This window comes from Paramisgurnus dabryanus, chromosome 19, assembly GCF_030506205.2.
Source record: "Paramisgurnus dabryanus chromosome 19, PD_genome_1.1, whole genome shotgun sequence".
Lineage (NCBI taxonomy): Eukaryota > Metazoa > Chordata > Actinopteri > Cypriniformes > Cobitidae > Paramisgurnus > Paramisgurnus dabryanus.
This window is the reverse complement of record NC_133355.1, coordinates 14,243,886-14,256,412: the sequence shown is the minus strand read 5'-3', so window position 1 is coordinate 14,256,412 and position 12,527 is coordinate 14,243,886. Positions and strand designations below refer to the sequence as shown.

Below are 12,527 nucleotides of genomic sequence, written 5' to 3'. Positions count from 1 at the left end.
GTTTAAAATCCCCGTTTCGCATCCTTGGCGATTTGTTTTAATGTCCTCGAGAATATGTCTTCAACAGGCTTTCAAATCAAAGCATTAGATCGCAGGTTCATCACGGTGTGCGGTTGTTGTAAAATCCGAAGGATTCAAGCTACGCAGGTCACAGGCTGGATACGTCATCAAGCCTGGTTTATTTAAATTAACTGAGCATTACATTCGCAAGTCATACGCATATTACATCAATTTACAATTAACTAAGAATAATTGTCAGCTTAATAATTGTTAATATTCTGAAATAAGACTGTCTTGATGACGTATACCGCCTACACATGCAACCTCTGGAGGCTTCAGCTATCGGCCAGCGTGAGTGTAGAGTGAAAGCGCGAAAGGCGGAGCTTGAATTTCAGGAATGTCCCTCGTCAGCGAATGTATTTCAAAGATGGAGGCACAACATGGATTCAGCCAGAGAGCGCTTCGACGGTATGCATTTTATATAGCAGATTCTACACTTACGAGAATACTTTGATTAGTGGGTGGGAAGTAATTACACATGAATGAGCACATACTTTTGAAAGAAAACATGGGTTTTTGTTAAGAATTAACTCAATAAAGTACACAGTAGAGCTTTAAGGAAAGTGGATCAGAATTAGTATAAAAAATGTTATATAGGGGAGAGTGGGGTAAGTTGTCCGTTCATAACTCCAACACTAGAGACACTTTCTTAAAAATCAAATAGCCACTTTGTGTCAACTTCATGTTCACATCTCTCTAATCTGACGTTAGCACAATTTTCTAATTTTTGTCTTAAAATCTGATTTTTTTTTTTCAACTTTGTTAGGTATGAATGTTAAAAAGCCTATTTCCAGCTCTGGTTTGAATTTAAAAATAAAAATCAATAATCACAATTAAGTGTTCTTCTTTTTAGGTAATCTAGTGTGAAAACCTAACCGCCGATGGGGCAAATTGTCACAAGTGAAGTGAACATTCTCTATTAATTAGTCTACAACTCCGTAATGAGATAAGATATGAAAATGTAATCATATCGTGCCCCAGACTTCCTTCTTTCATTTGTTATGAGATTTATACTATTGTGATGTATGATGCTTAGTAAATGTTAGACAGTGTGAAAAGTGTGACGATTTACCCCGCTCTCCCCTACTGTAATTTGCTATTTTTTGTATCACATTCTTTGTAACATTTTTTAGTCTAAAAACGAATTAGATCACAAATGATATGATTCTCTTGGTCACTCACTGTTGACTGTTAAATGCTCATGTAGCATTGAACTGTTTCATTGAACTAGCTGGTACTCAGGTCATGAAGTACCAACAAATCAAACACCATTCAGAAGCCATAACAGCGATTCAGCACACACCAAGCCTGATGTTTCTGTTTCTACAGGATTATTGCCATGGAGGCACTGGTTGAGCGACTGGAGAAGGCTGTGATTCGTCTGGAGGTGGTGGCCGCCAAACTGCAGAACTGTCCTGGAGGCTTGGTTAATGGTGACATCATCAACATAATCAATGGAGGTACCATAAATATAGTAACAAATGCTTTGTTTAAATGAATTATGGACTTATATTAAAATTCTGGCACAAAACCAATAAACTCATAAATGTTGTTATGGCTGAATTTTAAATTTTTGGTAAAGCTTTACAATAAGGTTGTATTAATAAAGATTAGTAAATGCATTTACTAACATAAACAAACAATGACCAATAGTTTTTCAGCATTTATTAATAAGCCCCTGACAGTGTCTTGTATCATACTGAAGGGGCTGCCTGTACATTATCCTGCTTATTACACAGCTATTAACCTCATAAGTAAGGTAAGGAACATTAAATATTGATTTGAAATATTTTATTTGCTTATTTTTAGCGAATGCAGATCTTCCATAAGTACACTGTACTTGTCAGAATGATTTTCAGCATCCGGGTTACTGTGTGTTATTAGTTTTGAGCGGTTGTTATCTGGGACTAAGAAACCTGCAAATGTCATGACTGGCCAATCAGAATCAAGCCTTCCAATGAGCCTTGTAATAATTCTTGTTAATTTTAGTTAATGTCAATACAGTTATTCATGTTAGTTCATGGTGCATTAACTAATGTTAACAGTTTAAACGTTTGATTTTAAGTATTGCTCATTCACTGAAAAAAATTATTCATTCAATTTACTCAATTTTTCAAGGTAAGTGGTCGCAATCAATTTATTTAAGATACATAAAAAAACATAAAACTTTTGTTTAAATGTAGCTTAAATTAATTGATTGCAACCACTTACCTTAAAAAATTGAGGTAATTGAATAAATCATTTTTTTCAGTGTTCATGTTAGTTAATTGTTACAACCTTATTGTAAAGTGCTATTAAAAGTTGTCAACAAAATTATAATATAAAACACGAAGAATAGAAATAAATCTATAAAAAGTCCATGTTAAATCAATGCAGAATAAATGAGTTTGGCAAAGAATTACAACATTTGTTGTGTCAACCTTTTCAAATGAATGCTTAATGAACCGATAATAGGTAAATATTGGACAGAACACAGCGCTGGGTTAAAATTAACCCAACGCTGGGTTGATTTAACCTAACTGCTGAGTCATTATACCCCATGGTTGCATAACAACAACCCAACATTGGGTCATGTTTAACCCAGCATGTGTTCTGTCCAATATTTACCCATTATGGGTGAAAAATATCCCAGCCATTTTTAGAGTGAATTAAACATCAAATGGGCCAATAAAATGTCAGACCTCTGACATTTAGGATTTTTCCTCCATGGAAAAGTATTGTCATAGCATGGACATAAATACAGTCTTTCAAATTTAAAATGAATACAGATGTCAATAAATAGTAGGTTTTCTGAATTTGTTTTATAAAATCTTTAGGTTTTAATTAGTTTTTTATCATCTCATCAAAAATCTCTGTTCTAGCTGCTTTTAATCCCCATATTGACTACTGTCACTATAGCTTTTTATGTTTCTGTGGGTTGTATATTTAGGTTAATAAATAAGTAATAATTACATCTGTTTCTGTAAATGGAGTGAAAAAGCAGAAGGCTATTTCAAGAGTGATGTTATTTAATATAACAGCACTGAGGATGCTTTACTGCAGGGGTGTCCTATCCTGCTTCTGGAGGGCCGGTGTCCCTGCAAAGTTTTACTCCAATCCTAATCAAACACACCTGATTTAGCTGATCAAGGTCTTAATAGGCATACTAGAAACTTTCAGGCAGGTGCAGTGAGGGAAATTTCAGTTTGGACACACCTGCTTTACTGTTTGTATCACTCCGCTTGTCCGTGCATGCTGTTTTCCAGTCAGGCTGTCAGTCTGTGTGTTGTTCTGTAACATGAAACTGTGGATCCTGCTTTGGCTGTAGAGCTGTTTTTGTTTGTTAAAGTACATCTCTCATTTGTGGTCCTTCGATTTTAAGGGGAAATCCAGAGCATGGAGGCATTTGACCAGTTGTTAAGTGGACCAGTGTCTGAATATATAAAGTCCAGCACAGCTATTGGTGGAGATGTGGCAACGCATGTAAGTATGGTTATGTTGTTCATTTGTCATTTTTGTCGATGTATAAGTTTTACAAAGATACAGGAACACATGCGGAAAGCAGAACAGGGTAAAGTGCCGATAGATAACATATAAATATATATACGTTTATTTAAGAGACCAAATGTCTGCACATATATACAGGACGTTTAAATGTACAGCTGCTCTGGGAAACTCACAGCTGTTGCTTTTCAGGTTCACATAACTTTGCTATTTTTGAAGGTTGGCTTTGTGCTGTTCAGTTCCTATGATCATGACTTTGCAGCCCTGTTTAATCCATGTGCATCATAACAAATGGATTAAGTTATAATTTAATCTAATGATAGATTCCTAAAAAACTGAAAAGGTAAATGAGATTTTGTTTTATCCTGAATTACAGAGACAACTTATTTGCCTCTGAATGTGTTATTTTGTAAGGGTTTTGTCTTTTGTATATTGTTAAGGTCTTTTTTTCTTTGATATCATGGTCTTGTTTCTATCTGTAAGGGTTTTGTCTTGTGTTCTGTTTGGTTTATTGTTAAGGTCTTTTATTACCATTAGACCATTAGCATCGCGCTCAAAAATAACCACAGAGTTTCAATATTTTTCATATTTAAAACTTGACTCTTCTGTAGTTACATTGTGTACTAAGACCGACAAAAAATTAAAAGTTAAGATTTTCTAGGCAGATATGTCTAGGAACTATACTCTCAAACTGGCGTAATAATCAAGGACTTTGCTGCCGTAACATGGCTGCAGGAGCCGCAATGATATTACGCACTGCCCGAAAATAGTCCCCATGGTAACTTTTTAATAGCAGACGACTATTTTCGGGCACTAGGTAATATAATGATTATATTATGTATATATGATTAGTATGTGGAGTGTCCCTTTAAATGGACAGCAAATGGAGACTTACAGTATTTTTCTCCATAGAAAAGACCATTGCAATCTCCTCAAGGTCTCTGCAGTTACTCACAATGGGCTCAGATTTGCCGAATTACCAAGGTCCACATAAAAAATTTAGATATTCCAATATGAATAAAAAAATATTTTACATACATAGCTTTGTGCTCTTACCGTCAAGAGTTGTCTCATTTTTTTTTTTTTTGAAGAAATACAAAGTTGCCTAACCAACCTAAATACGTTCTCCATGAAGACTACTAAGGTTTGAAAAGCAATACTTTTGCCTCGGGTGGTACAACACAAATTTAAGATTCAGACAATCTCAGAATGCACTGAAAGTTCTTGGCTGCCAACTCCATCAGAATGTAGCGTGGGGTGCAGCCACTCCTCTCAGTCCCCACAATTATTCGTTTATCAGTGAGTGCTTCTGCCCCGTCTCTCCTAGACACAAGGTGCTTTTGTGTTGACACTGACGGGACAGCCTGTAAACAATAACTGAAATGTTAGGGTTTCTCTATATGACTGACAGTACAAAATGGTTTATGGCTTACATTTCATGAGCAGTTGCTACCGACGGGTAAGTCGAGAGCTGCTTTAGAAATGAGGCATTGGACAATGTAGTTAGTGTACACAGAGGCACAGTGGGTCATTCTAGTGATGGAATGTAATATTATGAAAAGAGGCAGAGAGAAAGTTAAAGTGAGGGATGTTTGTATTCTCCTTGTTCACATTGCTAGGCTTAACTCTTGTCTAATAAGCATTTGAGATACGACTTTATACAGTAGCTGTGTGTGCATAGGGGAATGAAAAAAGCGTTCATGCACTTATCATGTCCTGTGTGCATGTGTTTTTGTGTTCTTGTTTGTCTATTCATAAGTCCCACAACTGTAAAAATCATGTTTAATAAGACAAAATCATTCCTAAGCCACTTCACCTTTAAGTACATTATAGGTCAGCATCCTGATATTAACCATGAAGTTTGTGTTACTGTGCTTAATTCAAATTCAAAGATCTTTGAAAAACTTTAGGAAAGATGTTTCACTGATTCTCTTGATTTAACTTGGAGTCATATACATGTAACCTTTTGAACCTGAACCTGTGGGAATTAGAGATCCACTGATGCATCTTTACATTGAAAGCAACATTCACCAATCTAAGCTTCTCATGGGTTTCTCATCAGTGATGGGCTGAGACATTGTTTTTATCTCCTAAATTCAGCTCCTTTTATGGTAAATAAGACATCTGGCTTTCCCCATGTTCAGCAAGGAAAAGTCTTCCTAAATGTGGGATTTGCCTCAAATTGTGCATGTGCGTGCAACTACTGTAGCAAAACGGTTCAGTTCTGTCCCGCTAAATTTGACTGCATTTTGGGGTTTCTTCTACAAAGCACACTTTCGTGTCTCAGGGATTGTCTCATTTTTATTAAAACTAACATTTAACTATTTGTTATACAGTATGAAGGTCACATTTAAATTTTTAGTTACTTTTTAGATTTTGTCCCATTTATGTATATATAACAAATTTATGAAATTGAAAAACTGACAGTCTAAGCAAAGACTGAAATATTTTAAACCATTTCACCACTTATTTTTGTAATGTTTTATATAAACTGAAATTATGACTGTCCATGTTGTGCTGTCATTTCCATTGCAGCCAAAATGGGGTAATAAAAATACAAATAATAAAACATTAAATAAAATATATATTGCAATAATACCATATATTCTGTTCTATATATTTAACAATTTTCCTGTTTTCAGTTTTTTCTTTCATGTAAAGCTGCTTTGAAACAATGTAAACCACTAAATAAATAAATTTGACTTTTATTAAAAGTAAGTGTGCATGGTTACAAAGAAGATTAAAGTGTCAGTAAAGAGCATGCTTGAGATATGAGAAATATGAGACAGTGGTTGTGTTTTATGCTATCAAATGTAATACATGTATACATGCATTGTATGTCCATGTACATACAAAAGACCACATAGCCATATGTGCCAACTGTACAAGTAAAAAGAGGTTAAATGTAAACTATAGCTATAATGACTATATAGATATGAAGAGTTTGGTTCCAAAATGCGATTAAAGCCATTAAAAAAAAAATAGTTACTGCCAAACTCAGTATTGTATCAGGTCAGTATTATAAAGTAAATTGTTAAATGTACGCAAAATCCAATATCCGGCGTGTTATAATTAGTGGCGGCTGGTGACTTCTTTTTTTTGAAGCGCATGATGCAAAGTTCGTCACAACATGTATGTAGCCTGTCATGTGTGTGGTTCGTCATTTCAAAATATGTGTTCTGCGCTTTGAGAGATCGTGTGTGCATCACGTGTCATGCCAAAATAAGTGCCTGCTGCCTTGAACTTGAAAGGAGACGCTCGCATGTGCCAGATACTCGCACAATCTCATGCATAATCAGAGTTTACTGTTAAGGGAGTGTGTTGCGTGTATTTAGGAAACGTGAGCGTCTCTTTTATCATAAACGGTTTTGACGTGTCTCCAGCAGGCACTTATTTTGACAAAACATGTGATGCACACAGGATCTATCCACACGCAGGACACATATTTTGGAAAAGGGAACCACACACGTGACAATCCGAACACTTATTTTGAATTAGCGCATCCTCGGAAGTGCAGTCACGAGCCGCCACTGGTTATAATGTCATCTTTTCTCACTTTCTTCCCAAAACGCAAGAAACGCCAGTCCTCCTTTTCTGCAAAATGCAATAAATCCGCTAAACAAATCACAGCGCACCATTTCACACATTGTAAAAATCAATGGTGGCGGGTTGAATACATGCGTAATCCTAGTTTTTCCTCATCTACTTTGTACTTTGTGATCAGTAAACAAACAAAATAATACTTTGATGGCATTGATAAACCTGTGGTGGTTATCTGTGACGGGGAAGTAACATAAGCCATCAAAATCGAATAATTTAAGCGACAGGGACTCGGGAGACGGAAAAATGCAGACTTTAGCTTGTTCTCTCACGACAGCTTCTGTCATGCTAACACATTGACCCCAGGGGATCCTAGAAAAACTTTTCATTATTTTACTCAAAGTCATTGAAAATCTATAAGAACCAAAACATTTTACAGCTGATCCCTGTCAAAAAAGTTCAGGGACGGCATCCCAAGGATGACAGGAGCAATGACAGTGTTCTTAATATGACAAAGTAAGCGTTTTGATTAATGCCATTAATGTTTTTTTATCAGTGGATACCACTAGTCAACTAAATGAATATAATATGGCAAAGATGAATGCACATTTATATATTGATCAATAGATTTATAGCATTTTTTTTAAAAGTACGGAAAAAAAGTATAAATTTTTATAATAAATCTTTGAAAATAAATTATGAATTTGAATTTTTTATGTTATTATAACCTAAAGATGTGAAAGTTTGTAACAGAGAATAGTGGTTTATATCTTGTCACTTTCTTGGTATAAAAAACTTACTAATTTACCGAAAATTAGTAAGAATGGATTTATTTGCGTTTTGGAACCAAACCCTTCATATATTAAAATCAATATATTAATTAATATTAAAATTAAGTTGATATTAACTTAATTGACCGGGAAATATCTTTTTATTATGTTTTAGGATTTTATTTCAAAATATTTATTTATAACATAATTCCTTTGCTTTTTTCCAAACAGGCAGAGATGGTAAACAATGCCCTGCAGGTCCAACGTACCTTCCTCAAAATGGCCACCACACACCAGCAGCCGTCAAAGGTACAGCCAAACCAGTGTGTCTGTGTGATCTCAATTGCATTTAAACTGTATGTAAACTTGCAACAGTGTGTGACAATTCTTAGTTTTATGGTCATGAGGTATTTTAACTGTTAGCATATCTAACACATTGGAGTTTGTCATATTTTAAGCGTTGTAATAACAATGTTTAGTGTCTGAAAGTGCCTCCTGGGTGAATTAAATAACAAATGACCCATATGGCTGTCTGTGAATTCTCGACAGAGGCACTGTATATCTACCTGGGAATGAACAGTTATAGACAAGGGTGATATATCTTTAGTGCTTTTCATTTTGTAAGCTGTAGAGTGCTGCGATCTCAACCCCATCCTCTCGATGTGGTCAGCCATGCGACAATGGTAACTGTTCACATAGGGATTACCTCTTCTGTTTAAAAAATTGCCAGTGCGACACATTCTCGCTACATTTACCCAGTGACCAGGGGAAGTGCAGGGGCCGGTGTGATGTCATTCAATTGGACTTTGGTTTACGTTGACCAAACAGGAACCAGATCTCAAGCTACATGCTATTGAATGAGAGGTGGAAGGGCAGGCGTGCACTATTTAATAAATAAAAACTTGATTGGTTGGTCAGCAAACAACTACATGTATGGAAAATAGCATAGCAACCACCTTACAATACCCTAGCAACCACTTACCTAGAAATGCTTTTGCAGTAGGGATGCACCGATAAATCGGTCTATAATTGGCATATAAAAGCAGTTTTTCCCACTATTGGACATTGTCCGATTGTTTGAAAACAGTCGATGATCATGGCAGATTATATCCTGGCAATCAAAAAGGGCGGAAAAATTTAAATTAAAAGCAAAGAGCCAGAACTTCAGTGCATGGCACAGTAAAGGAAGGAAGATTTTTTTCCAAATGCATTCCCATAAATCTGAATGGAAAAACACTCAACCTGAAATAGATATGCCAAGAAAAGACCAGCGACTATCTGTGTGGTACTTCACTACACACACACACACACTAGCTGAGCTCAGATGTAATCTTGAATTACGTTTTTTTCTGTTCATTGGCATATAAATACATCCTACAAACATTCACTAACAAACACACTATGTTTAGCCATTGTTTCTCTCCATTAACAGTGCGAAGTGTGTGTGGATCCCAGGAGAGATGCTGGACAGCTGCCCTAAAGCCTCTGGATTTTCTCTCTCTGTGTGTTTGTGCGTATGTGTGCGGTACTGAGCTTGCATTCTGTGGCTTTTTATGGGCATGTTCTATATTTGAGCCGGTGTGTTTCTGCGGCCCGGGTCACGTGACGGGCCTGTCGCTGGATGAGGAGTGTTTGTGTGACCTGCAGACCGCGGCTGTTTCTCTCTAATTCCCCTTGTAATGGTCGCGCACCAGCCAAATGAGACCAGAATGAGGATGGTCGGTCTCAGGATAACACTGAGGTCTTTAATTTTGTTGTTAGCAATGGTCTAAGTGAATGCAGTACTGTATGTCTTGTCCCTGTGACAAACAGGGTTTATGACAGGTGCATGGTGTCAGTGACATCAAGTTTGTCTTTTTGAGTTAAACAAGCTAAATGCAAGTTTGAAGTTTGTAGCGATCCTTCTTTACAATCAGACTTTCTCAAAGTGTGATATACAATCTGCAGATAGAGCTCTTAACTTGCCCGGCTCCATTCATAGCTCAGTGATAGTCAAGCTATTTCTGTCCCTCTTTAGCTGAGCATGATGGGAAGAGAAGTTCAGAATGATGTAGGAAAGGTACCAAGAGCATTACACACTGGACTTAACAGGGATCATGATGTCCGAGCAGTGGATAAAAGAGGCGCCTTTGTTCACAGAAATGAAAATCATGCGCTTGTTATTATGGGGAGGAATTTATGTAAATACGCTTTCTCTCTCTCGCTCCCCCTCCATCGTTCTCTTTTTATCACTTTGTCTCACTGATACACATGCACATGCAAAAACGAACAGCCCACCACAGTACGACCTTGTTGACACTAGTATATGACCTAAAAAATAGGTAAATATAGATGACTGAAACAAACAATTTGTTAACATAAGCTGTATTAATATTAGCTGTGGGCATTTTTAGCCCTGTGGGTTTTTATAACATTAAACTTTCTCTAAAGTAAATTTTCATACTTGCACTAAATTCAACATTTGGGCTTTCACTGTTAATGCGTTAAAGGTAGCCTGACGTTGTCATACTCAATTCTAGTCAGAATTTGAGTCTGATACCGCTCCATTGGGCTGTGATTATGGGGCGTGTTTTAAAGGCGCTGTATGTAGTTTACAGCGGCCTCTAGCGGTGATGTTTCAGACTGCAACCAATAAGTTTACAAGTGCGTGCTCGAACTCATGAGCGACGGCCAGACTGAGATGTAACACACCGGAGAAAGCATCACACAACATGCTGGAAACTCAGGTAAACTCCCACTGCAATGTTTAATTGACTGCATTTAGCCTATGTAATGTGGTGTAACGTAGGTAAATTTACGGTAAAATAACGAAAACTATTAGTGACCCTGCTGAAAAAAACAGCATACCAGCAAGACCAGCATATGTTGTGTTTTGGTGCTGGTTTGCTAGTGAACACCAGCTAAACCAGCATCAAACCAGCACCAGCATTAGCACCAGCTAATTCAGCAACAAACCAGCATTAGCACCAGCTAAACCAGCATTAGCACCAGCATCCCATGCTGGTCATACCAGCATATGTTGTGTTTTGGTGCTGGTATGCTGTGACCACCAGCTAAACCAGCATAGACCAGCATAATTCCCATGCTGGTCCATGCTGGTTTGATGCTGTTTTTTTCAGCAGGGCTACTGCCCGGTATATACTGTGCTATTTTAAATAGTCCTTTAGGGTTGTTGCTTGCCACACTGTGCGATCAATATCGTAGTGAAGTCCATGTCACACTGTATAATATTCCATCAATGTCAGACTGTATGAGTTTAAAGACTTTTAAAAATCGGACTTACGCAAACAAACGCGTCCGCAGTTTTACGTCATCGATCGACGACGGCTGGGCAAACACGCTAAAGCGAAGGCTAGCAAACCGAAACAACATCTAAAAAACTAAAGCACATAATCGAAATATATTTGACATGCTTTGTAGTAATGTTAGCTTGTCCAGCTTACTGCGTTGCAGTGTCGTCGCTGTTGAGCGCAAAGTCAGTAGACGAGGCGAGAGGCTCAGGAGCACGCATGCAGGTGACGTCACTGGATTTCGCGCCAAATCTGGCCCGGTACTTTCACATAAAAATAATAATATTTATTTTCAGAGGTAATAGCAAAACCCGCAAAGTGGATCATTTTAATGTGAGATTACAACCCCTTCACACAAAGGCAATTGAAAAGGGATTAGTTTAAGTAGAAACACTGCGGACAGCTCCTTTAACCGAACCAGGACAAAAAATGCCTCTGCACTCAACTGGATAGACCTACATCCAATCAGAGCAACCAAGTGTGTGACGTATGTTGAAATGGCGTCTGTCCTTTTTTGCAGCCTGACCTGAACTGCTAGTTATTTTGCTACAATGAGACTAACATTATGATTGTACTAAGTCTGAGTTAGCGATCGTACATCGACACCTACTATGTTTAAAACATTTCATTCATGTCACGACATTGTGAGTTATTTACTAAGTCATACAGTCAGACTAGTTATATAATAGTCAATGACCGCTAGTTATATCCACATTGTCGTTCATGTTCATGCATGTTCGAGTTGCACGTGCACTTCGAGCCAGCTGATAAATTAAACTTTTGCCGAAGGATTCTTCAGCGGCAGACATCTTTGTTGTAAATGGATTCAACACAAGAACTCTTTGGTATCGTGGTTGATTACGTTACTGTTGATCATCTGTCCATCATCGTAAAAAGCCCTCCCTGACAATTTGATTGGTTCGACTAGCTTTGGTTCAGGCATAGTTAAGCAACACCAGACCGAATTTCCCGACCTGAAATATTGTGGGCAAGGCTAAGTTCGTCACAGTGATAGTTCACACAAAAATGAAAATTACCCCATGATTTCCTCACCCTCAAGCCATCTTTGATGTTTATGATTATCTTCTTTCAGACTTAAGGGGATCGCACACCGGCCGCGCAGCTCAGCGCTGCGCAGCGCCGCACCGTTCTAAAAAAATCTAACACATTGTTTTCTATGAGTATACGCACACCTGCGCCGCCAGGTGGCGCCTGTCCGCGCCGCCCAGCTGTGACTCAGGAAGTTGCTCAAATCCCTATAGCGCCACACAGCGCCACTCACATAGTTTAACATTAAATAACATCATATTTGTCCCAAATCATTAAGGATTAACATTGGCTGCTAACGTATATTTTACATTTTGAAGTAGACGCTATCTGACGA

General features: G+C 37.6%; 1 protein-coding gene across 4 annotated transcripts in view; it reads left to right on the top strand.

Annotated features, from left to right (window-relative positions):
- Positions 1-12,527, top strand: part of cap2 (cyclase associated actin cytoskeleton regulatory protein 2) — a 34,779-nt gene that overhangs the window by 4,215 nt on the left and 18,037 nt on the right. For all 4 annotated transcript variants that reach the window (XM_065290574.1, XM_065290563.2, XM_065290585.2 and 1 more), the window contains exons 2-4: positions 1,390-1,520; positions 3,422-3,522; positions 8,085-8,162. In XM_065290574.1, the coding sequence (XP_065146646.1) occupies positions 1,400-1,520; positions 3,422-3,522; positions 8,085-8,162 (300 nt within the window). In that variant the 5' untranslated portion in view covers positions 1,390-1,399. The remainder of the gene's footprint in view (positions 1-1,389; positions 1,521-3,421; positions 3,523-8,084; positions 8,163-12,527) is intronic.